The sequence below is a fragment of the Halichoerus grypus genome, chromosome 5 (genome assembly GCF_964656455.1).
Source record: "Halichoerus grypus chromosome 5, mHalGry1.hap1.1, whole genome shotgun sequence".
Classification (NCBI taxonomy): Eukaryota; Metazoa; Chordata; class Mammalia; order Carnivora; family Phocidae; genus Halichoerus; species Halichoerus grypus.
In genome coordinates this window covers 143032902-143059089 of record NC_135716.1, presented here as the reverse complement: position 1 = coordinate 143059089, position 26188 = coordinate 143032902, and the positions used below count along the sequence as shown (strand labels likewise).

Below are 26188 nucleotides of genomic sequence, written 5' to 3'. Positions count from 1 at the left end.
TGAGTGACACTATGGATTATTAGGAAAAAAACACAGGCTTGGGGGTCGATTCCATTTGCATTTGAAGCTCGGATCTGTCTCTTTTTAGTCCTGTGACGTCACACGAGCTGCTAGCATCTTGAAGGCCATCTGCGGAATGGGGCTAGCTGAGCCCATCTTGAGGGGTTTCTGTGAAATTGAGAGATACAGTACGACATATAAAGTGCACTCAATTCATGGGAGTGGTTGCTGTTGCTCATGGTCTTCCCCACAAAAGACATCAGCATGAAGGAAGGCGATTAGGGCAGCCCTTTGCCCCCACGTGGGAGCTCTTCACTTCCTTTAAAGCAGCCAAGGGCAACAATAAATGTAGAGTTTTCTAAAATACCAGTGTCTTTTCAATGTTTGATTATTTCCAGCTAAAGGAAAATAACTGGGGATTTTCGTAGCATTTCTTGCTGGTCTGAATGGAATGTCCCTCGGGACTTCCTTGGACCTTCACTTCATATTGATAAGTCTCCATCTCCATGGAGACTATTTGTTCACTTTCTCTTCATTCACTTTTTTCCAATAAATATTTATGATGCGCCCACAATGAACAAAGGACAGACGTGAGAGCAACTGGGGAATATGCAGCGATTATAGGTCAAACCCTTTTTTTAAATTGCTGCGAGGGGGCACCTGGGTGGCTCAGTCACTGGGCGTCTGCCTTCGGCTCAGGTCATGATCCCAGGGTCCTGGGATCGAGCCCCGCATCAGGCTCCCTGCTCGGTGGGAAGCCTGCTTCTCCCTCTCCCACTCCCCCTGCTTGTGTTCCCTCTCTCGCTGTCTCTGTCATATAAATAAATAAAAAATCTTAAAAAAATAAATAAATTCCTGTGAGGAAGTTAAGAAAAACAGTAGGAGGCGGTGGGGCACCTGGGTGGCTCAGTTGCTTAAGCGACTGCCTTCGTCTCAGGTCATGATCCTGGAGTCCCGGGATCTAGTCCCGCATCGGGCTTCCTGCTTGACAGGAAGTCTGCTTCTCCCTCTGACCCTCCCCCCTCTCATGCTTTCTCTCATTCTCTCTAATAAATAAATAAAATCCTAAAAAAAAAAAAAAAAAAAAAGAGTAGGGGTCAGCCCGAGTGCACTCAGTGAAAAAGAGACACAGGGATCTACGTACTGCACAACGCCAGAGGTCACTACTTCCAGGCTTCGGTTCCAGCCAGGACTGAAACTCAGTGCCATTCCCACTCCTGCTTCACAGAGAAGGCTGAGCAGGCCCCATACAACCTCCTCTGCTCAAGAGCTGCACCGGGGACCTTGTATTTCTTGTGAACATCCCACCCTACGCACCACGGCCCGGCTGACTGCGTTAGCTGGGTATTGTTACACTGTTCTGGCCTCCCCTGGGGTCTACTGGTGTGTATGTGCCATCCACGCCGAACTTATCTCACTGAATTAGTAATAAGGAAGCAGAAACACCCGAAGTGTGGGACATACTGTAAAATAATTGGCCAGAACACTTCAATAAACGCAATGTTATATATATATACATAAAAGATGAGAATCTGTTGCAGATAAAGGAGACTAAAGACACTGTATCAAATATGAGTGAAACTTGATTAGATCTTGGATCCAAAAAAACGCTATAAAAGAGATATTGGGACAACTGTACAATTTTGCATATGAACCTTATATTAGATATTACTGAATAAATGTTACTTTTCTTGTAAAAAAAACGTGCATGGGGGGGTGTAGTTGGCACACGTGTGTGTATACGTAGCTTGCCATAATCCCTCAGGAGAATAACAAAAAACTAAAGGGAATCTACATAAAGGATAAGGAAACAAGATGAAAACTGATGAGCCATATGCAATATTGGCTGGTTTTACAATGAAACGTGATCCAACTGCCAGGGAATCATTGGGATGCCCCAGAGCCTATGGGGTGCTGTATTCCCTCGTACTTCCAATAAGAATGGGACAATCTGTGCAACAGGCTTAGCAAACACTTTAGAACAATGAGAAGTTTTAACAAAGCATAGTGTACTGTACTTAACGTCATTTTTAAGTAACATGATTACTCTGGTTTCAGCTGGTCAAACAGTTAAATTTAGCAATTAATAACCATCATCAAACATTGTCTCACACTAATCAAATTCAAATCAAGGAAGTAATTTTTTTTTCTTTGTTCACGGTATTTTCAATTCATGGGTAGAAAACAGGATGTGATGATAATGCACATTTCAGAGTCACAGAAGCCTAAATTTAAATCTCAAACTACCTGCCTGGGGCCTCATTTTCCTTGCATATAAATGGAGGGGTGCTATGGCTTGGAGTGTCCCCTCCCCCCAAAAAAAATTCATAGTCAAAGTTCTAGCCCCAGGACCTCAAGGGTGTGACCTGATTTGGAGATGGGGTCTTTACAGAGGTAATTAAGTTACAATGATGTCATTAGAGTAGATCCTAATCCAATATGACAAGTGACCTGCAAAAATGGGGATATTTGGATGTAGAGACACCTGGACAGGGCCTACAGGGAGGATGCCATATTCACATGAAGACCACCATCTTCGGCCAAGAAGAGAGACATGGAACACCTCTTCCCTCACAACCTTCAGAAGGAACCACTTTGCATCACTTTGATCTTGAACTCGTAGCCACCAGAGTTGTAAGATAATAATTTCTGCCATTTCAGCCACTCAGTTCATGGTACTTTGTTACAGTAGCCCTAGCAAGCAGGGGCAATAGGACCTACCCCAGAGAGTTTTAATTTGGGGGAGTAAGGCAAAGAAAGCAAAAGGGAATGAAGAGAAATCTGTGTGATTAAAGGGTAATCCTTAATTCTGAATGACTGTAAAGAGAAATAACTTTAATTATGGCATTTAGTAGCAACACAGAAAATCGTATGAATATATATGTATGTATATATACCTACTAAATAACTGAAAGAAAATCAAATAAAAATGACTAAAAGGAAATATGCCAAATGGTAATAACATTTGCATTAGGTAGTAGATTATGGGTGATTTTCTCCCTTTTCCCAAATTTTGGGTAATTTAAAACATCAGTGATGAAAAACAAAGTCATAGATTTTTAAAAAAAAAGGCTAAAAATGTATGCTAGTGTCAAAATACTTGGGTTTTTCCATTTTTTCAATTTTTACTGAACAACTTCTAATATGTATCAGGCCCTGAGTTAGGCACCAGGAATATGGAAGTAAAAAGAAGAACATCCCTGCCTCAGATTTCACTGTCAGGGTTCTACATAAACCAATATTTATCCTTTACACCTCTCCAAATACGTATAGGCATGCAATATTTCCTCCAAATTTCAATCTCCTGTGCAAAATGCTCTAATTCAAAGAGGGAAAGAAAAGTTGCCTGTGTGGTCCAGATACCGATAAACACATCAGAAACTTTTCTTCTAAATGTCGTTGTTCAATAAACCAATCAGCTGTTATCACTTCTCTGATTAAGCCCAGTTGTCAAAAACACCACCTGCAAGTGGGAATCTAAAGAGGGAGACAGCTGTCCCTGCATCTCATGACAACATCTAATTGATGTTAGGGTAACCTAACCTGTCTGCAGATTCAAGGCCCTGGCCCCTCTGAATTCAAGTGTGCTTGCATTTGCTGGTTGAGCAGCACATCCGTAAAACTATGTAGGAACAATAGCAGTTAACTGCCGCATAAACAATGCTAACAGGTAGAGGCTGGATACCCTTAGATCTTGACTCTCAAAAGCCACCCAGCATGGGCTACATTCTTGATGCACATGGGGGGCAAAGAGTACGCATTTAAGATCACTCATCTATGACAAACTGTCCCTTCTTGCTCACAGCTCGGAGCCCCATCTGTTCCAGAAAACTCAAGTTTTCCAAATGTGTGCCCCAAAGTCACTGCACCTCTTCTAGGTGATGGTCCCAGCTGACCCAGGCCCTCCCAGGCTCAGTTCTGTGGTCAGTGGTTCTGCCAAACCCTCTCATTTCCTTCTGTTGTCCCCATTGTTCTATTTCACCCCCCGCCCCCTCCCCCAATCTTACCCAGCAGTTGACAGGAAGGGGGTCTTTACTGCTCATGGAAGTGTTTGCTTAGCAGGTACAGTTTAGATACATAAAAATGAAGAACAGGGAAAAAAAATGGAGAATAGAACCTGCTAGAACTTATTTTCTCCTCCTTGAGTTATATCCCTGAATCTTCTCCATGTTTATCACTCTTCTCTAACCGACCTGTGCCCGCAGGGCTCCATCTATTGGGTCGGTTTGCTGCTGTTAATCTGTGAAGATGAGTATTAGAAGCGTGACTTCAGGGAAGGTCAAATTTAAGAACCTGTTTGGGGGGGTTGGTGCGGGGAGGAGGGTCACGTGTACGTGAACACAGCGGTGGGTACTTATGAAGAAGGGCAGTCTCCTTCCCTTCAAACCTTCAAGTTTGAGCTCCTTGAACAGGAACCATACCCTTTCAACTCCACAGCTCCTAGCAGAGAGCAGGTGATCAGTAAATGTTGCACGAATACACGGGTGAATAAGTGAATTCGTGAGCATAGCTGCTTTGGGTCTTGAAAGAAAACCTTTGGTCTCCGGTCAGACAGCCTTGCTAGAATGGTCACGTCTGTGTGTACCTTCATGGATCATTTCCCTCTTCTGCGAAAAGACATACAAAGAGTAAGTCCATATTCTACAGGCATGCTGATTAAGTGGACAGAGGAAAGATAACAGCTTCTGAAACCAACTTTCGAGGGTTTTGGAATAAACTCTCGCTGTATGGAGAAAGTTTATACTTCCTCCATCGATCTCATAGTCCCTCTCCTCCTCAGCAAGTCCCGGGGCGCTGTTCCAATCCCACACTGCTCTGTGCTGAGGCCAAAGCCCCGTTTCCTGCCTCAAAAGGCCCTTTGTTTGGGCTCTCTTTCCAAATCAGCGTATCCTGAGCTTGAACCCTCCTGCTTTTGAGAACTCAGATGCCTTGGCAGCAGAAGGCCTTGCCAGCAGGTTTGTAGTCCTAACAGCTTTCAAAAACCTCAATGTGAAGGCATGTCCAAAGCTAAGAAACTCTTTTCATGGGAGGGGGGGAGACAGAGTATTATTTTAAGAGTTGCAAAAACAACTTCAAATTGACTCTTTAGTCTTTAATTGCTACCAGAAGACTGAGAACTTCTTGTTCTCTTGTATTTAATTAAGATGATAGTTTTAATCAACTTTAAATGATATTGGTTAATATGCTCGGCTTAATCTCTCAGGCAAGTTTTGCCTCAGGACACTGGAATGCATTAAAGATGAACTCCCAGCGTGCACTCTCCCAACTGGAAAACATCTTCCTTCAGCGAGAGCTGATGGAAAGGTAGCTGCATGGTGCAGCTGCTATAGGATTCTCTGGAAGGACTCCAGAGCTACTTTTCAAAGATCAGGTAAGTTATGTCTAATCCATGCTTTGTACACTACACATGCTGTAAATCCAGGTAGCACTCTCTTACACGCTTATTTGTTCTGAAGCTTGCCAATTATCTCGGACAGATAACAGTTCCTGAACAAAAAGTTTTGAGGGAGCAGGGCAGAGATTAATGCAGAAGAGCCTATGGTCTGCCAGGCATCTTCCAATCTTGGGACAACCTCTAAGATAGGAATTATTGTCCCCATTTGCCAGATGAGGAAACTGAATTTCAGAGAGATTATGACCCTTGCCTTGGGTTGTGAGCTAGCAAAATGGTGGAACCAAGATTTGAGCCCAGAACTGCCCCAAGACACATCCTTTTTCCATTCTTAGAGTGGAACACTTTAGGCAAGACTTAAGTTGGGGGAACTTGGTAGGTGAACCTCTTCATCTCTCCTCTTATGTTGAAATCCTGTGACAGGATTCAGGCATTCAGTACAGCCAAGACTCCCAACTAAGCACTGTGCTAGGTGCAGCCTTTTGTATTTTATGGCCATAAGCAGATCTTAAAGACCATCTAATTAAACGGCCCCATTATTTAGGTGAGGAGTATTAGACCAACAGAGCATAAGTGATCTGCTTAAGGTCACTAACTAGTGCCAGAGCGCAGATGACTTGAGATGGGCGGGGGGATGGAAGTACCCCAAGGCAGACATAGTGAGGGAGTAGGATGAGCAGAAACCAGCCATAATGGATTCTCTCTCCCGCAGGCAGAGAGGAAGAGGAGGGTGCTCTGAAGAGGGAAGACATGATCAAAGGCCAGAAGGCAGACATCTGTGGGGTGTGTCTAGGAAACAATGAGAGCAACATGGCTGAAGGTGGATGTCAATGAGAATACCTGTGCCTTCAGAATAAGGCTGGCAGGAACTCGAAACTGTTAACAGTAGATGCCTCCGGGGATTAGAATTTAGAGGGCTGGCGGGTGAGAGGGTTATTCCCTTTAAGCATAATCGTATTTTTGGAATTTTTTTACTATTTTATTACTATAAGAATATATTACTACACTTTGAGATGTTGTGTTAAGGTTTAAAAGGCTTTGTAGATTACTGACACATGGGGCCAATATCTGGTTTGCAGAATAACCAAATCCATAGTATACAGGGATGCTTTAAAATATGGTACTTACTGGATTTAAACTTGAACTTGCACAAGATAAGGGTTTCATTTCTTCTGGATTTTACCCATTTTCCAAGATAGTTAACTTCTCTGAGCCTAGTTTTCCCATCCATAAAATAGGGGTAGGCAGGGGAAAAACTTGATGGTCAGGTCCCCCCACCTCCTGCATTCTAAGATTTTTCTAAAGCGTGGTTGTCAGTACTGGTCAGAGCTGAGACAGAAAAACCACTCTGCTGGTGGAATGCCTTATTGGACAACGGTACCAAACGGCATTCTCCCGATTCGCCATCCAAACGACTGTGATATTACTACCCTCAGCCCCCAAAATCAATTCTGCTACCTCTGTACGATGTCCGTGCTGTACTTCTAGAGTTGGATCTACCAATGTCTACTCTAGAATACTCACGGGCAGGGACCACATCCAATTCATCATTAGATCCCGACACCAAGCACAGTACCTGGTACATTAAAGATGCTCAAGGAATATTTGTTGAAATGACACATCACGACCACTTATTCTGGGGCTTTTAATGATAAAACTAATTAATATTATTAATAATGATAATAATTACTTGAAGACACAGTACCAAACATAATTGATGCTGCGTTATAATTATAGGAAGACAGATTTCATATTAATATACTCTTTTGAGGCCAATAGTCACAGGCAGGGAAAGCTACCTGGCTAAGGTGACCCAGTAAGTTAGAGAGTAAGGCAGAGAAAGTTAGGACAGAAACCCAGATTTCTTATTCCCAGTTTGGGCAACTTTCTTCTGCAGAAGGCTTCTGCTCTCTCCCTGAAGAACCTCACCTAAGGCAGGACCAGATGAGAAAAACCTCTCACTCTAAAAACAGCCCTAGCTTTTAAGGTAAGTTAAACTTTTTTTTTTTTTTTCCTGAATGGCAGCTATCATCCTTAGTACAAATTCAGTCTGCTGACCAAGTTCAAAACACTGTACGAATACAAAGTTGAACTCAAAATATCTAACTGCATTTCATTTTGTTACATAACCAAGTCTCTCAAGTTAGTTAATACTTGATGGGCTGATACAAACTCTAGCAGCAAAGGGTTTTTTGTTTTTTTTTTTCCATTTCATCACACTGTCTCGCAGGAAGTATGTGTTAAGTATCCACTGTTTAGCTTTATAATTATACTTAATAATAATGTAGCTATTTATAGAAAGAAGACATACTGTGCCAGGCTACCTTACCATTGTGGTTGTAGAGGTAGCAAAAGTGTTGTTTTTCTTCTTGCTTCTTGTCTCTATTTTCTAAAGTAACTTTTTCTTGACATTTTCTTTAATTAAAAAAATTTTTTGAAAGCATCTTTCTTTTTTTTAAAAAATGTTTTATTTCAATTTGATTTGGTTAACGGATAGTATACTATTAGTTTCAGAGGTAGAATTTAGTGATTCATCAGTTGCATATAACACCCAGTGCTCATCACATCAAGTGCCCTCCTTAATGCCCATCACCCAGTTACCCCATCCCCCCACCTCTCCCATTTTCTTTAATACAAATTTTTAAGCATCTATTATATACCAGGAAGTCATACCCTATTAAGATGGAACTGTATAAAACAGAAAACAAACCGAAGTCTCCACCTAAGAAAGATCAATACAAAGGGCCCAAAGAAGGTCTAATTCTGCCCAGAGGAAATCAGGAAAGGCTCCACAGAAGGGGCTGCACTTGAACTGACTGAGTATCATGAGGTAAGTAGCACATATCGAACGAAGAGAAATGACAGTGGGAAAGCACGTGGATTGGCCACAAGATGGAGATGTCTGGGACAAGAGTATGGAGCAGCGGAGTGGGGGGGATGGGAAGCAAGGGAATGAGGAGCAGGAAAGGTTGGCTGGGGTCTGATTCTGAAGGGTCTCAAATATATTTAAAGGTTTATTTTGTAGTCAATGGGAGGTCATAAAAGTCCTGGTCTTAAGAGAAGGACCTATGTGATCAGAATTGCAGTTTTAAGAAACGACTCTGTGGGCGCCTGGGTGGCTCAGTTGGTTAAGCGACTGCCTTTGGCTCAGGTCATGGTCCTGGAGTCCCGGGATCGAGTCCCACATCAGGCTCCCTGCTCGGCGGGGAGTCTGCTTCTCCCTCTGACCCTCCTCCCTCTCATGCTCTCTGTCTCTCGTTCTCTCTCTCTCAAATAAATAAATAAAATCTTTAAAAAAAAAAAAAAAAAAGAAACGACTCTGTATGCTTAATGCATAAAGTATATATGGGGGAGAGCAGACACTATCACTCTAGAAATAAACCTCTAAAGAAATATTTTCAGCCACAGGTATGTGACAGCATGCACCTAAAATGAGAAACAGAGAGAATGCAGAGAACAAATTCAGAAGATAAAATATATATATTCATTGCACAACACAGATACGGCTTTACAGCCTAAAGCATTTTCCTGTATATTTGTGACACCACACCCTTGGGTCTCAATAGCTGTATAAGGCAGGGACGGAATGAATCGTCACCCCCACTGTATCATTCCTAAAGTAGCAATAATTTGCCAGGGGTCCCCCAGCCAATACAGCAAAGCAGGGAACAGAGCCCAAGATCAGCACAGAGCTGCCTCCTAGACTCCATACTGGAAGTTTTTCATTTAATTTTCCACTACCTGGCTTTGTTTTCTCCAACAACTGACTGTGTGTCTTATCTCCTCATCTTCTCACCTGCCCCTTAAGGGCAGGATCCACCTCTTGTTAAAAAAAAAAAAAAAAAAAAAAAAAAGCCTTTGCATTTATCTCAATAAATACTGAAGGATAGATCAGATAGACAACAGGGTCCCAGGAATGTTCTCATCTGCAGTTTTGGTCAACAGCCAAGAATGCACTTTGCCATTGGTCTTGTGGGCATCTCCCATCCATCACTGACTGGTCCACAGTAGAGAAGCAGCCCTCGCTATGACTCTATGATCCGAGGGGCCTCTTGCCAGATGCTTTGCCTCTCTGCACTCTGAGTGCGAAGGAGCTGTACAAAATGGGTCTGCTCTGAGTCCTAGCTAACTTTTCCATGGGTCTGTGTTTGTCAAAGCTTCATGCCAACTCTGTCAGAAAAAGAAACGCCACAAAACTTCTTTTAGGAAAAGGAGAAAAAGACCTACTTTATGCACTTGCTCTCATGCTAATCACACCACCATTCAAATCCCAGATGAATAGGACACCTACAATAGCCTGGGAAATACACAGAGCCTGTAACCAAAGCATAGGCTACTTCACTCAAAATGTTGCATTTCCCCGCCTTTTTAACTCCTTTGGAGAAGACCGATAAGAGGAAGGGTCAACAGAATGTGAAGCTGCCATCCCTCCCCAGAAAAAGTCGATCCATTTCTGTATGAAATCGGCAAAATATTCTCCTGCCCTGGCCTGTCCTTCTCTAATGCTCTACGGAAGCGGAGCTTCTCCCACGTATTTTCAATAAAAGTGGCTGCATGGCATGAGTGACCAGCTCCAAGCAGATTCCAGCAAAGCACTTCCCCCGGAATCTTAGTAAATGATCTCTGCTAGTGATTAACTAGTTGAATTATTAATACAGCGTGTCACCACCCACCAAAAGGAGTTGAGACAGGCATTGCTGATAGGTTCAGAGAAAACTAAAATGAACTCCAACCTCCTCCTTCATAGGGTTGTTGTGAAATTCAAGTCAGTTAATAATGCCTGTAAAGTCCCTTGCATTACTGCCTGCCAGAGAAGGATTCGCGAAGTGCATGCCCTCCCCCTTCCAGCCTGAAGGTTGTCAGTCTAATCTCCGTCCTCCAGGAATTTTACAAACAGGCAAAACTAAAATGGGCAAAAGGCTTTAAATCCCAAATCACACTTGGAACACTTTACAAGGCCTGATAATTTCATTTCAAAACTTTCTGGCTGACTTGCTTGCTTCATAAGCTTATTATTGAAAATAGAAGTCAGTGCAAATTCCAACGCCAGTCTTCACTGCTGGAGGAAAGAGCAAAGGTGTTGACTGGTTCTTATCCCAGGCACTCGACCACTTTTCCAGTTGCAGGATCCCCAGCAAGCCACTCGACCTCTCCAAAGGGCAACTGCTTCATCTGTAAAAATCAGCTCTAGCAGTATCTCCCCTTTGGCATTATGCTATTTGGTGGCGCTCAAAAGCATTCTTTTCCTAGCCTTCTTCCAGTTGGCATTTGGAGAACGACATCCTGGGCGTAGTGTGGTATTTGTGTTTTGTTAGCTTTCAGGGTTTAGGCAGCTAGAGATCTAGAATGAGAGAAATTGAGGCAAAAAAGGATATTTACACTCTAATTCTCAGATGCATACTTTATCATTGGATGGAACTATTCACTGAAAGAGATTATTAATTAATAATTACTGGATTTCACAGCTGAGGCCAGCAGAACCGCAAACATCCAATTTAAGGCAAAATCATAACTAAAGGTTCTTCAACCATCAATGGCCCTAGGAAAATTAAACCAAAAATCAAGATGGCTTATTTCCCTCCATGGGATTGAAAGCACCCAGTATTTTTAATGTTTTGACCCAAGAAGTATATTTTAATTTCCCAGCGAGCCCCTGGGAGTCATGCATTCACCCAATGCCTATGATGCAGATCTTCCAAAGCAATGATTTACTAGGATGAGTGGAGTCCATCATCCCTCCTGCCTAGGCATTGGAGTTACTCTCTCCAAAGAGATTTAAGCAAGAAGCCCACTAAAAAAAGACTCAGGTAAGGTGGTAACACCCTTGGAAATATTTTTAAAAATCTCAGCCTGCTAGAAGTTCTTTCCTATAATCACAGTATGTGCAGTTGCTTCAAAAGACAATACTCCGTATTTAATCAAAATGTCCATCAAGGCCAAGATGACAGCAAGACAAATGCAATGATGAGAACTAACGTATTTGGCCATTCTTCCCCAGAAACCTATGGAGGCCAAATTGACCAAAACAGCTACTTTGGGCAAGTGTCTAATGAAATCCACCGTGTGGCTGACAAGCATTTCTGCCACTTCCTGTTAGCGGTTGCAAACTCCACAACAATGTGGGTCATTTGTGGGAAAGAGGCTACTAGCAGAAGTTCTATTCACCACATTTAATGAAGGTGCTGCACCCACAGCCACTAACCAGAGAAGCTCACAATTTCTCAATGTGACTCAAAGGTTACAACAAACCACAAGGACAGCAGATCAAGCCCACGGTACAAAAAAGGTCACTAACAGAACAACCCATTACTGCTGCCTGATGTGAGTGACAAAGGCCTAGTTCAAGCCCCTCTTCCCATGACACGGTGTCTTCCTCTCCTCTAAATTCACAGAGAGGCGTATCTATTCTAGGATGTCCAACCTTTTCACCACCAAAGATACCTGCCACTTCCTTCTTGACCCTCTGTGACGTCAGGAAGATGTCTTCATTTACCAAGGAAAATGTATTTTAAATCACTTCTCTCCTTTTGTTAATCAAAGCATAGAAAGTGGTAAGCCCACCTCCTGATTAGTGGAAATAACCAGCAAGACCAGAGTGAGTGGACAGGTGTCCTTCCACATTCAAATCATAGCACAGAATGCCAGTGCTTGGACTAGTCGAGGCAGAGGCTGAGGCTCTGAGTTAGTCTAGACTAGCTGCACACTGGTAAATGTGTTACAGTACGGGTTAGCTATTTTTGAAGTGCTGAAAATAGCATAAGATGCCCCATAATTGCCCTAATACACCTTTACAGGTCCAGAGAGCCCAGGGTGAGAATCCCAAGTCTAACTCAATTTGGACAAATCATCACGTGTCACCAATGTGAGAGCCAGCACGGAGGGGTGCAGACAAAGGGGGCTTCAGAAGCCCTGGAGAACAAAAGCAGTAGAGCCCAGTGGTGAAGGATGGCCCAAAGGGTCAGACGGCTTAGGTCTGACCCCAATATTGCAAAAGTCACTTGCCACAGAACCTCTCTAAGAAGTGATTTTTTAACTCTCTGAACCTTATTTCTATAAAACGGAGATAAGAGTAATAAGGACTCCACAGACTCAGTGGGGGGATTAAATGAGAGAATGAGTGCACCCTGCTCCAACCAGGGAGAGGCATAGAGTGGGTACTTGACAAATGTCAGCAATTGCCATTATTTTGGCAGGCCTGAGTCCCAGCCCAGCCCCACACACATTACCTGTGTGAACCTGGGCAAATCATTTACCCTCTCTGAGTTGCAAAACCAGGTGACTGACATCTACCTTATTCTGTTATTGGAAAGATGAAGCAAGACAGTGTCTAATGCTCCTGATAATAAAGGTGTCTTTTCCTCACCCTTTTGTCATATTGGTGGTTTCATTTTTTAAGCACTTACAGTTTAATTTTTAGAGTAACATCCAACGTGACGCTTCTACTAATCCCTAAAGATGTGTGTCTGGGTCTTAACAGTCTTTACAATCTCCAGCATCTAGCACGTGAGTCCAAAAGATACATGGTAATTCTGACTTCTGAGTTGATCATTATGTACACAGCCATACATCTAGCAGGGAAAAGAGTGAATGATCAACCTCATCAGAAACTACAGTTCTACTTCATGGTCTTAAAAAATACTGTAAAACAGATCCGAGGAACATGAAGGTCTTAACATTAGGATCTGTACTTTTAACTGTTTTTGAGAGACTCTGAAGAGCTGAGGCTTGTTTTCATTTTGCTGAGGCAGGAATCTGCTTGTGACATCCCCAGGTCTGTGGAAGTATGTTACTCAGCGGGTGAGCGGGTCTAGCTGACCACCCAGCATCTTTTTCTCAGTCAGCTTCATTGTTCTCTGCTCACTCATCTTAAACCCAGTGACAGTAGTGAACTGATTAAAAACTTTGCTTCTTTGTGGAAAATGGCTCAAAGAACAAAGTGACACTAGAGTGGTTTCATGAATATGTTAATTCCAAAGGTCTTTGGTAAAACTTTTGTGTTTTCTCTTTACATATTTTAATTAATCTTAGGCTATTTCTAAAATGGCGCAGCCACTATGCAGAACAGTTTGGCAGTTTCCTCAAGAAGTTAAACACAGAGTTACCACGTAATCTGGCAATTCCACTCCTAGGCATAGATACCCAAGAGAACTGAAAATGTGTGCACACATAAAAAACCTGTACATGGATGTTCATAGCAGCATTATTCATAATGGCCAGAAAGTGGAAAACACTAGATGTCTGTCAACTGATAAGTGTATAAAATAAATGTGGTATGCCCATACAAGGGAATATTATTTGGCAATAAAAGTCAATGAAGTACTAATACATGCTCAAAAAACATGCTGTACATAACGTGATACAGTATGGATGAACCTCACAAACATTATCTCGAGTGAAAGAAGCCATTCACAAGGACCACAGATTATATGATTTCATTCACATGAAATGTGGAGAACAGGCAAATGTACAGACCCGAAGAGTTGATCAGTGGTTGCCATGGGATGGCGGGACCAGAGGGTAAATGGAGACTGACTGCTAACAGGTTCGAGTTTCTTTTTGCAGCGATGAAAATGTTCTAAAATTGATAATGGTGATGGTTGCCCAACTCTGTAGAATATACCGAAAGCCTGTGAACTGTACATTTTATATATATAATATATATAGATATAATTTTTATATAATTCAGGTATTATATCTCAACAACACTGTTTTAAAAACACCATTACAACCCAAGAAAAACTGTTTCTCTAAACCAGGAGGATTTCCAATGGCCCATTTATTTTAAGATTTTAAGGGGCGTTTGAGGAACTAAGAAATTCCAGAGTGGGGGTAGAAAGAGAACTTATAGCCTCATCTGCCTAGTAAGGCTATGACCATGAAGCATTTCAGTAATCCTACAAGATGGATTTCATTAAGCCTTCTATAAACACTGCATTGAAAGTGTTTGTGAAGGGAATGGCAGCACCACCGTTCAGAGGCTCCCACCTAGGAGATCAGGAGCTACCTGTCATCCTTCTTACTCACCCTTCTCTTCTCTGTCTCCAGTGCTTATGGTCCAGCTCTGCCTCCCTGTTACTGGTCCCCCTCCTCTCTCTCCCATTTCCCTCTCCTCAAACCCTGCAGATCTCAAACACAACTCAGAGCAGATTAATCCTCTCTTCAAAACTATTCATGAATATGTTAATTCCAAATGTTGTCTATAAAACTTTTCATTTTTTTCCTTACATATTTTAACTAATGTCACGCTATTTCTAAAATATGGTGCAGCCGCTATGGAAAAACCGTTTGGCAGTTCCTCAAAAAGTGAAACACAAGAGTTACCATATGACCTAGCAAATCCACGCCTAGGTATGTGCAGTGTTTGGTTTCTATATGACATTTTCCGTAATAAAAAGGAAAATGAAAACAAAAATAAAATTTCATTGGCTCAGCTGGTCCTCCAAAATAAAGTTCAAGTTCCTCGGCTGCCTGCCTTTTACAGCCCCCCTTCATAATCTGGCTCCAACTGTATCTCTCCAGCCTCATCTCCAACATCCTCCTTCCGTCGCGCAATACGAACACACATGCTGTACTACACTGCAGCCTCCCATACTCACCCTTCCCAGACTCATTCACGTGTGCCCTGCTCAGCACCTGTTGCCCCCTTTGCTGGATTACCCTCTCCCCTCTCTTGGCACATGAGCTAGGATTTCTCGTGTAGGACCCAGCGCCATGCCCTCAGGCAAAGTTCCCCACTCTTCACTCGGCTGCTAAAGCTTCTCCTCCACCACCCCACATCAGCAACTTAAGTGTGTTTAATTCCCAAGTCTGTTTCCCACTCGCCAGCCTGAGAATCCGTAAATGTCAAGGAACCCTGCGGGCCCAGCACACAGTAGGTGCTCAAGAAACAACCACGGAAGACAGGATGGATACTTGAAAGATAGGTACAAACCTAGACTTAATTAAATAGGCTCTCTAGAAATTACACTGATTGATACCGCAAACTAATTTGGGGGCCAGATATAAAGAAACCATCAATGAGAACTGCTTCCTTCGCTTCATTATAATTATGTGTATTATGTGCTTTGGGGGTACATAAACAGGAACCAAAGCATACTGCTTATTATGACAAGGCGCTTATACTGATTTGCATTTCTCTGCGAAACTCTAGAGGCATATAATTTTGTTAATTTGTGACAAACCTCAAAAACACACTTACCACCAATATTCTGATTGCAATGTATACTTTCAAAGCACGCAGAAATCAACAAGTTCCTTTCAAAAGTTTCCAACTGGATCCTATGTGTGTTGTTTGGTTTGGTTTTAAATTGGGGAATTTCAATGCAGATTCTGATTTATATCTAAAAGGATGGTTCCACAAGGATGTTTGAGAACCTGACCTAGCTTTCTTTTGAATGTTGGCCCCACCAATTAATGCCTGACATTGAGAAAATTATTTAATCTGAGACTCCGTTTCCTCCTTGGTCAAATGAGAATAGTTTCTACCTCAAGAGGCTTTTGAAAAGCAAAAACTTCGAAAACTTGGGTTTCTCTTTCTTCTCTCCTGTGATACATCATTTGCAAAAGCGGGCGCCTATTCAAACTCAAATCAGTCAGCAGTGATCTTGGGTAATAAGCACTTTCTAGAACAAGCGCCAGTTGGAAGAACAGTGGTATCCCAAAACTGCCCCGTCCTTCAGATTTGCCTCATGTCTCTCTGGCCTCACTCGACTATTACCGGACGAATCGGGATTAAAAGTTAACCTGTTTGTCTTGTCCCCCCCCCCCTTTTTTTTTTTTAAGATTTATTTATTTTTTTGTCAGAGAGAGCAGGGAGCCCGATGCAGGGCTTGATCCCAGGACCCCGGGATCATGACCCGAGCCGAAGGCAAACGTTTAACTGACTGAGCCACCCAGGTGTCCCATCTTGTTCCTTTTTTTAAGGGACACAGGCAAGAGAAAGAAGACAGGACCTTCTCCGGCTGGAGAACCGGACCTCCCGGACAATACCAATCTCAAACTGATAGTAAACACCAACAGAAAAGCAAAATGGTATAAAGGCAAGACATGGGTTGTAGGCCCTGATCTTTCAGCATCACCGGACCACTGCAGCCTCTCATACTCACCCTTCCCAGACTCGTTCACGTGCACCCCGACTCCCACCTCCTGCCCTGGCCTGCCCCAAGAGGCCTGTGTTTCTGAAATAAAAAATGACCTTGATGTTGTTGATAATGACAACTCTAAGAGCTACTGTCAAATTTTGAAGATTCCATGAACCTAGGCAGTAAAGAACTGTTCCAACAGCATTTTCGTTATTTACGCTGTCCACAGCAACACACTCTGAGCTGTTTTGCAATTATTTATCTATACCTAGCTTCTCACTGCCCAATGAGATCCTCAAGACTCATATTTGTGTCAGGGCGCCTGGGTGGCTCAGTGGGTTCAGTGTCCAACTCTTGATTTCGACTCACGTCGCGATCTCAGGGTCATGAGGTCAAGCCCCGCACTTGGTGCGAAGTCCGCTTGAGATTCTCTCTCTCCCTCTCCCTCTGCCACTCCCCACCCCCATGCTTATGCACTTGCTTGCTCTCTCTCAAATAAATAAATCTTTTTAAAAAAAAGACTCCTATTTGTGTCCTAGATTGGGCCCTGTAAAACATCGTACACATTCCAACTCAATAAAATTGAAATTAATAAAAAGGAAGGAACTAGAAAAGCGCAAGTCTTTGCTGCATTAACTACATTGAAAAGTGGGCAGCAAGACAGATTAAAGGTGACAAGAGCCCTGGAAAACCGAATGACTACTGACCAGCTGGGGCCCGTGGGCAAGTCACTGAACCTCCCTGAGCTATGAAAGGAGTCTGGAACCGATACCACATGGCTGGCCTGAATAATCAATATGATAACAAACACAGCTACTCCCTCCCTTTCTCCAGAAATGTGGACAGGGCCCTAGATGACGAGCATTTTCGTCACTTTCAATCCTGACTGTTCTCTTCAGTTAGATTTTTCCCGGGGCTGTCAAAAGACACAGAGAAGAGTTGACCCGAAGACAGACCATTTGTCCCAATTCCCTCCCAGCTCTCCTAAGGTGCGTCTGTCCTTCTCTTAAGATGATATGGCCATGTCCCTTCCAAAGGGGAAGAAGAAAGCAACCACCGAAGACTACCGAGGTCCCTGCATTGTGACTTTCCCAGATGGGGTCATCTCTCCTCCACTGCTTTTCTTCAGCTAACCGAAAACATTTGTGTTCCCTCTGCCTGGTTTTTGCTTAGGATTCTCTTCACAATTTTCCCCCCTTAATATATTTCAGGAAACTTTGCTGCCAAATAAATGAGCAGATTTCACAGCACCACTGAGGAGTAAGAACACTGGGAAGGAAGGGAAAATACTACAATTACTATGAGTAATAATAGCAACATGAGACTGATAATCATGATAAAGTGCTTTTCTAACTTCCTAAAGTGCTTTCAGAGTCACGACTTCATCAGAGCTTCACCGTATCAGGGTGTCACTGGGTCTCTTGCTTCTTTTCCAGATGAGGACACCTTTCCACCTGGAAAGGTGAAATACTTTTCGCCCAAGTCGCACCCAGATTGGAGGGAATCCAAAGCTGGTATTGTTTCCACAATACTTTGCCAAGCTAACTTTGATCTTTTTAAGGGCTCTATTCCAAATCTCGTTTATTCATTTCACTTTTCACTCAGACACAAACTTCAGTATCTCAAAAGAAAATATTTACAGAGTTAACACCTCATTTTTCCAAAGTGGTCACGAGCTGGCAACTTCCACTACACAGAGCTCAGTTTAGGACCCAGAAACAAGTAAAAATCCCAGCCTCTCAACAATTAGGAGACACCACCAAGTCCCTACACTAAAAAAATCACCAGAGACCTTCAGGCCTGCACCCAGAGGTAATTTTTCCTTTTGAACGAATTCTAACAAGTTTCATTATCTTTGCTGTAAAGATAGGTGTGCTGGCCACAAATGAAAAAAACCTAACAATGTGAAAAGTGCCAGAACATTCAGTCCAGGGACAAAAAGCCCCAGACGTAGCCAATTGCCCTAAGACACCAGCTGTTAAACAACACAGTGATTCTCTGATTGGCCTGATGAGAATCACCAGAAGCTTTTAAAAAATACAGACTCCCAGGCCTTGGTCCAAAGCCTGCTGAATTTGAATCTTCTGAGAAGGAGCCTGAGAATCTCTATTTCGCACCAGATGGGTTTCCTTATTAGGTGAGTCTGTGAGATGTTGATGTCGTAGACATCCCCCAAATGAGTGATTACTCCTCCAATAATATATACTGGTTGAACTTACCCACTCGGTAGGGCGTCTCCATAAATATAACTGCCTACACAGGGAAGAAGTCCTTGACTATGACTACGGTCTCATTAGCAACATGCTTTGACCAACCGGGCTTGCCAGCCCAGACAACTGCACAGGAAGGGGAAAGAAAGAATCCAAAACTGACAGGAAATCAAAAAGGGCTCAAAGTGGAAAAGGCCACCAACTCCGGCCTTAACAGTCTCCCACAAAGACAGCTATACCCCCATGGTGTATCTCGTAAGTATGCAAGAAAGCTAGGGAAAAAACCCCAAAAAACCAAAAAGCAAAAACAAAAGACCCTAACCGTTCAGGATAATGAGGAAATAGAGGTTTTCAACCATTCTGGAAAAGGCAGTGTGGCTTACCTACAAAATGGAGGTTCCCTTCTTTATTTCAACCCATGCAAGATGCTTGGCTGGACAGTTGGCCAGTTGATTAATGAAAATCTGTTTCTATATTCTGTGGTTCACATGGTAGATTAAGTTATCAAAACCTATTGAGTTATTAAAAACACATACTTAGTGAATATAATAAGAATAACAAAAAAAAAAGGGAAAGTTACCTGTTGTGCTTGTGATTACAGCTGACCCTTGAACACAGATGTGAACCACACGGGTCCACTTACACACAGATTTTTTTCAATACAGGACAGTACTGTAAACACATTCTCTCTTCCTTATGATTTTCCTAAGAACATTTTCTTTTCTCTAGCTCACTTTATTGTAAGGACACAGCTTATAATACATATAACACACAAAATATGTGATAATTGGATGTTTATGTTAATGGGAAGATTTCCGGTCAACTGGAGGCTGTTAGGTTTTTGGGAAGTCAAGTCATATGCATTGTTCAAGGGTCAACTGTCCTATAAATTTCAGGAGGCAGGTTAAAGGACACATCTGGCCAAGGAAAAATCTAGCTGGTTTCTCAGTGTATTGGGTTAACTTTAGTAACAAGTGCTTCCTTTCCCTCCAGAATGGACACCAATATAAGCTAATTGTCAGCATTAAGTCTTTGGTTAAAAAATGTTAACAATTCAATCGATGATGAATACTCTAACAGAAGGAATGACGGAATGACTGGGTTTCTACATCACAGTATGTATCTACCAGTACAGAATCCTAAAATTGTTAGTGCTAGAAGAGGTCTGAGAAGATGATCTAGGCCCTTCCCTCCATTTGCAATAATGAAGAAACTCAGGCCCGGAAAAGTCAAGTGCATTTCTCCGAAATTACATAGCATTGAAGCAGCAGTCCAAGGCCAGAACTCCTATTTCTAGGCTCATCGCTGAGGTAATGTACAATGAAGACCTAAGCAAAATGCATGCATGAGGTAGACATTCAACAAATGGGTCATTCCTCTCAGAGAGAAATCGGTCACAGAACGCTGCATGGCAGCTTTATGCGTTAGATGTGATCCTGCCTGTTTCACCAATGGAAAAAAAAAACAAACCCTGAGATCCACAGAACACCAACTTGTCCACACCACACAACTGGATGGTGGCGTTGGCCAGCCTGGAACCTGAAGCTTCTAGGTCTAAGTCTCTTGTTCCCTTCGCTATACCACACTGCCTCTCTTCTAGGATGAAAAGTGAGTAATTTAATAATAACACAAGATGATGTTACGTAGCCCATATATGGAACCAGTTCTAAGAATTTCATCTCAACTGTTTAACTGAAAATCAAAAAAGGCCAAGAACATTCTGGAACCGCTAAATTACACAGCATGGTTGCTGAGCATCCAAATTCTAAATTTTTACCTGTTTGAGCTTCTTTCCCTTTGCTTCATGATGCTCCACCCTTTGACTGCATTTCCTGGTGGGGACTGGCACAGGAGTCCGGCCTTTCAGACTAAACCTGACCAAGCACCTGCTTCTTCAAACGCCTCCCACCCCTCCTGGTATAAGTTCAGCTCACCTACCTTCTGGTATCAAAAGCCAAATGAGGAACAGTTTTTGTTTGAACAAAAGAACCTTCTCTAAAGAGGGCTCAGGGTACACTGTGAAGATCAGTTGGCTCAAGAGTTCTGCTCAGTTTTAGAGGCTGCCTTCTCAGCTTAAGTTTCGAGTCAAAATGAATGGCAATCATCTGTCGTCAACTTACTGGGCAAATATGACGTTCCCCTATTTGAAGTGCAGCTTTATGATCTTCACTGTAATATTACTGAGTATTTATTTCATGATCTCATCTACCTATGATTCTGAGACATGTATGAAGACAACCACAAAGCCTTCGTCCAGGGCTCCAGGTTACAAATCTGCATTTGCCCTTGCGTTTGCCCAAATCTTGAGAGATTAAAAAAAAACCTGTCACATTCAAGATTTCTTTACAGCAACATAATTAAGTGGCCATTTTGCTCACCGTTTTGCAGATGAACTAACTGAACTCAAAGGATGAAGGGCCTTGAGCAAAGTCCACGCAGAAAAAGCCGGACCTGTCTAAAACTGCCTAGCCCTCCAAGTGCATGCAGGGTTGGAAGGAGGCACTCAGTAAATAGGTGGGATGAGGGACAGGAGAGAGGGAAAGCGGGGGCACAGACACTCAGCATGGATTTACCAAATCTCTGCATTTTGCTCCAGCCACGTACTGCTGGTGTTCTTTCTGTGGAACCACGGTCTCATGGGGTCAAAAGGTGCCCTCAAAAATCTGTGAACTACTTAGTCTCGGAACCAGCTCCAAATCCAAACAATGCCGTGGAGCAACAAGACAGTATCACTGACCAGAAGAGTTCAACCACCTCTCTCCACTTGCTTTGGTGCAAATGGGTAACTTGGAAATGTGGAGAGCCAGGGCTTTCTGCAAACAGCTTCAGGTTTTTCTGATAAGAACCTTGAGTCTGAAAGGGAGATGGACTCCAGTCATGCTCACTGAAAATTAGGCATCGACCCAAATCGACTTCAGGGTTCATCTCAGAACTTCCACATGGTTTCCTCACCTATGAAATGGAGATAATCTCTTCATGAAGGTTACAGCGAAGAGTACACACATTTATATTGAGAAGAGGCTAACAAAGCTTAGAAAGAAAGATGCTCCTCCCTTCTTGCCTGGGAATGGCCTCCACCGCTCTCCTGTCACCTGGTACACCAGAACCAATGCTCGGACCTGTCACCTGGTACACCAGAACCAATGCTCGGAAAACAGGAGGCGGGACATATTATGTAACTGAAAGGAAAACAAAATCAATTTCAGAAAGACTAGAGCACAAAGATTCTTAACTGTATTTATAAAAGCAATCAGTTGGCAAAGACAGCTGTTCAATGGGAGGTAAACTCCCTTCAGGGTTCTCGGACACCAGATTCTTTTGGCCTTCAAACAAGAGGGGACTTTTGTTTTTTGCTAAGAATTTCACATTCCAAGAAGGTATGTGAAACAAGCTCAACTGCTCACATATTTCCACTCACATAACACTTATGTAGCACATCAGCTTTTATTTTTTCCAGATAAAAGGAGATTAAGCTTGGTATATATTCCTGTGAGAGAATAAACAGAAAACTATGTTTCTCTTTTTTACTATATTAGTGCCCTGTAATCCAGACCATATGATCCATAAACTATATAAAAATTAAACCATACTGACAATCTTAGGCAAAAAGTGAACCAAGAAGAAATAATTTTTTTTAGGGCTGTTGTGTAGGGGATATTAAAATCACATGTTGTGTTATTAATTTTCTTTTGGAAGCCAAACAGAGTTCTCCTGCATAAATTTCTCAAGTATTTACCTTACAGTTTTTCCTATTAAAGGCAGGTGAGGCATTAAATTAGGGATGTTGTATTTTGGTCTATGCATAGGGGAGACATGGATAAGTCACTTTGAAAATGACTTTGTTGGCATGTTTGTTTTTTCTTTTTTTAATAGCAAGGCAAATACTCCTTAAATAGATAGCTATGTGCCTCAGAATAAAATGCAGGCTCCAGTTATCACCTTTTTGAGGTAAACAAAATCATTTACTCAAACAGACCAACAGTGAGTAAACATAATCAATAGCTAGGTAGAGAATATTAGCTTTCGGGGGACACAGGGAGAGTTGGGGCAGATGAAGTGAAATGTGCAAACATCCACCTTACTTGCACTGTCAATGCACAACACTGTCCCTGGCTAAACTGCAGCTGATAGGTGTGTCTTCCTGCAAATTCCTTCACACTTCTTTCCCCTTTAATAAGAATGCACCATCTATCAGGACTGCCTTCTGAAATCAGAAGACTGGAAGAGGGGACGAGAACAATGAAACTCTACAAAGGTTGTCAGGCATGTTTCTAGCTTTGCTTTTCTAATCACAAAGTAGGAGGTAGGAGGGTACTCAGCACAGGCCGTCTGGGAAGAGTTTACCTTACCACCAAAACACACCAGTAAACACTGGGAAGCCCCAGACAAGTTTACAGCAAACAGTTTCAATGTGTTTAGTGTTCTCCTTGTACTCCCCCAGGACCAGGGAGGGCCTTTTAAAAATTCAATAGCTTGGCAGCGGACTTTAAATACTAATCTTCCCACTGTGCAGGATAATAAGCCCGCGCAGCCCACAGGAAGGCAGGCCCCCCAGTGACAATTCCTTTACACAGCATCTTAACGTCCAATTTCTATGAAGAGGTGGGAAGGGAATTTGCCACCTGAACTAGTCACCTCTCTTGCCTTCCACAGAGCACAATTCTACCCACAGCTGTCTCCCGGTACCCAAAGGGGACAATTCTTATGTTTTAATAATTCTAAGTGTCGCATCTTCCTTTGACTCCCAAACGTACTACGGACAGTCAAGCCAAGCGCAGACCGACCTCAGTGAGGACCTTGCTGCAGAAAAGACTCATGAAACACGAGAGAAGTGTAACTCCAGCCCACTAAGTCTCTGGTTTGCACAGTCTGCACGGACAAATCCATTTCAAAGGGGACTTACGTCTCCGTGCAGGAGTTCTATTTTAAGGGAACTGAATTGGGAACACAGATGTTTCTTCAGTTAGCAGAGTTGGCAGAACAGCTCCTGGACCAAATCCGAGTTCTTAATGCAGGAAGGGGCCTTAGGAGAGCATCTAATTCAACCCACTCACTCAACTGATGAGGAAACCGAGGCCCAGGAGGCAAGGAGGTGGCACGCCCAGCAAGTGGCAGAGTAGCAGTGTTCTGATGACAAGTCCTGTGCGCTTTCCATTACACCATGAATCGCTTTAAAAAAAAATATTCTACTCTGACTTCAACCCTGGAACTCCTGTAGATTCATGTCAATAGCTTTCTCCCCGCCCCCGCCAAGTTCATAAATCCTCCTCACTCCCCGCTCAATTTTTTTTTAGCGCCCACAGCTCTTCGGGCTGGGGCATCCAACTAGTGTGGAAAACAGAAATGGACCATCGCCTTAACTTTCTGAGACCGCAGTTAATCGTGGTCCCCAAACACGATCCTGATCTTGGATTGCTTTCCCGGTGCCTCAGTTTCCTACTCGGTGAAATGGGGCTCCTCACCCAACCCGCACGGAGTCGGGGCGAGGGCTGGTTGAAACTAAGTCGGTGACACCTCCTACCGCCGGCACACAGTAGGTGCCTAACAAGTGGTAGCTGAATGGGTGCCCGCATCAAGCCCGCGGGGCGCAGCTTCCAGCCCTCCCCCCCCCCCGGGGCGGGGGAACGTGCGGTGTGTGGTGGGGGGAGCCGGGGAAAGGCCAGCTCGAGTCCGGCCGGGCCGAGGCGGCGGGAGCGGAAGGGTTGGGTGTTTACACACAGCCAGCGAGGAGGCTGCGCGGCTGCAGGCAGGGGCCCCGCGCCCCAGGAGATCCATCTTACTCGGATCGGGGGCACCAAGCTCCGCGCGGGCTCGGGGTCACGGTTCCGCCCACCGCCCTGCGCTACGAGGCCGAACCCACACCTTCCGCGGGAGCCTGCCTGCGCCTGCGGCCGGAGGCGGCTTCTAAGGGGCCGGGCTCCAGTGGCCCGGGAGAGCCTGAGCGCGCCCCACGCCCGCTTCCAGGCCGGGAAGTCGGCGGCCCGGGGAAGGGCGGGCGCGGGGGCTCGGGGCGGCGCGAGGGCTCCGGGACAGGGCTGGCGGGGGGTGGGGGGGGCGCGGGGCGGGGGGCCAGGCTCACCCATGAAGAGGCAGAAGAGGTCGAGGCAGATGAGCAGCACCCGCTTACTGCCGCCCTTCCTCGGGTTGTTGTTGAGCGCCGGGCTGCCGCCGTTCTTGCTCTCCGGAGCGATCGCCTTGTCGTACTTGTAGTTTTGCATGGCGCTGGCTGCGGCGCGAGCCTCCGGCCCCGCGAAGACGCCCAGCGGCGGCAGCCACACACCCGCGCGCCCGGCCCGCCTCCCGGCCGCGGCTGCTCGGGGACGCGGAGGGTCGGGCCCCGGCTCGCTGCGCGGCGGCGGCGACGGTGCAGCCCGCCGCGCGCTTCCCACTGCAGCCCGGGCTGTTTTCTGCTCCCCGCTGCTCCTCTGCGCTCCTCTCTCAGCCCCAAACCGTCCGCAGGTCCGGGGGGAGGAGAGCCGGCTGCCGAGCAGACCCTGCTGCAGAGCTGTGCTGCTCGGGGCGCGCTGGGCTGGCGCGTGTCCGGCTGCGCGAGCGGGGGAGTGGGCAGCGCGGGCGCCCGGCCACCTTCCTCGGCTGCTGCGTACTTAATGAATGGGAGCCGCTCCGAGCCCCGCCGCTCCGGAGCGCCTGCCCCAACTCCAACTTTTCCTCCTCCTCTTCCTCCTCCTCCTGCTGCCGCCGCGGCTGCTGTTGTGGTCGCCTGGGTTTGTTTCTGCACTTTTATCGCACGAGGTCCTTTTAAAAAAGAGAGAGAGAGACAGAGGGAAAGAGAGGGACCTCCTTACTTGGCTCTGAAGAGATCCCGAAAGCACAGCCCCTTCCTTAAGCTGCCTAAGACGTAGGATAATTAAGGCCACATTTTCCCCCACCCCCTTCAAAAAAAAAAAAAAAAAATCCTAAAAGGAAAAGTTACTCTCAAACCAGAGAATCCGGGAGCCCCTAGCGTTCAGAAACACCAAGTTGTCACAAAAAGAAAACTATATAAATAAAAAGAAACATTTTCTTCCTGGCCTTGGGTCGGGCAAAAGTTGAGGCTGTAGAGCGAACATGCATTGCATTTCTCCTCCTTTATAGATTTGGGGCTTTCAAGTATTTGTTTCGCTTTGAATCGTATTATCCTGAAAATACTCAGGGAAAAACGCTCAGCACCCGATACTGGGCTGGAGTCTGAGAATTTGAACTAGAGACACGACTCTGGAGCCAGACCTTGTAGATTTGAATTCTGGCTGTGGCTCTGTGCCTCAGTTTCCCTATATGTAAATGGAGATATTAACTGTTTCTCCCAAATACAGTAATTGTGAAGACTGAATTAGTTAATACATGTAAGCATCTAGAACAGTTCCAGGTACATACAAGTGCTATGTAAGGGTTAGCCGTGACCTTTATACCTGTTTCTGAGGTGAAGGCGTCCCAAGCCCTCAACCCTCTCTGCTGGTTCAGCTGGCCTCAAGCCTGCCCATACCACTATTTTGGGGGTTGAGGGG

The 26188-nt window shown here is 44.3% G+C and overlaps 1 protein-coding gene across 1 annotated transcript in view; it reads right to left on the bottom strand.

The window, feature by feature from the left end:
- The window catches only part of PLPP3 (phospholipid phosphatase 3), an 82314-nt gene extending 56798 nt beyond the window's left edge, over positions 1-25516 (bottom strand). The window contains exon 1 of the mRNA XM_036122823.2: positions 24763-25516. Coding sequence (XP_035978716.1) covers positions 24763-24901 — 139 coding nt within the window. The 5' untranslated portion in view covers positions 24902-25516. The remainder of the gene's footprint in view (positions 1-24762) is intronic.
- Between the last annotated feature and the right edge of the window lie 672 nt (positions 25517-26188).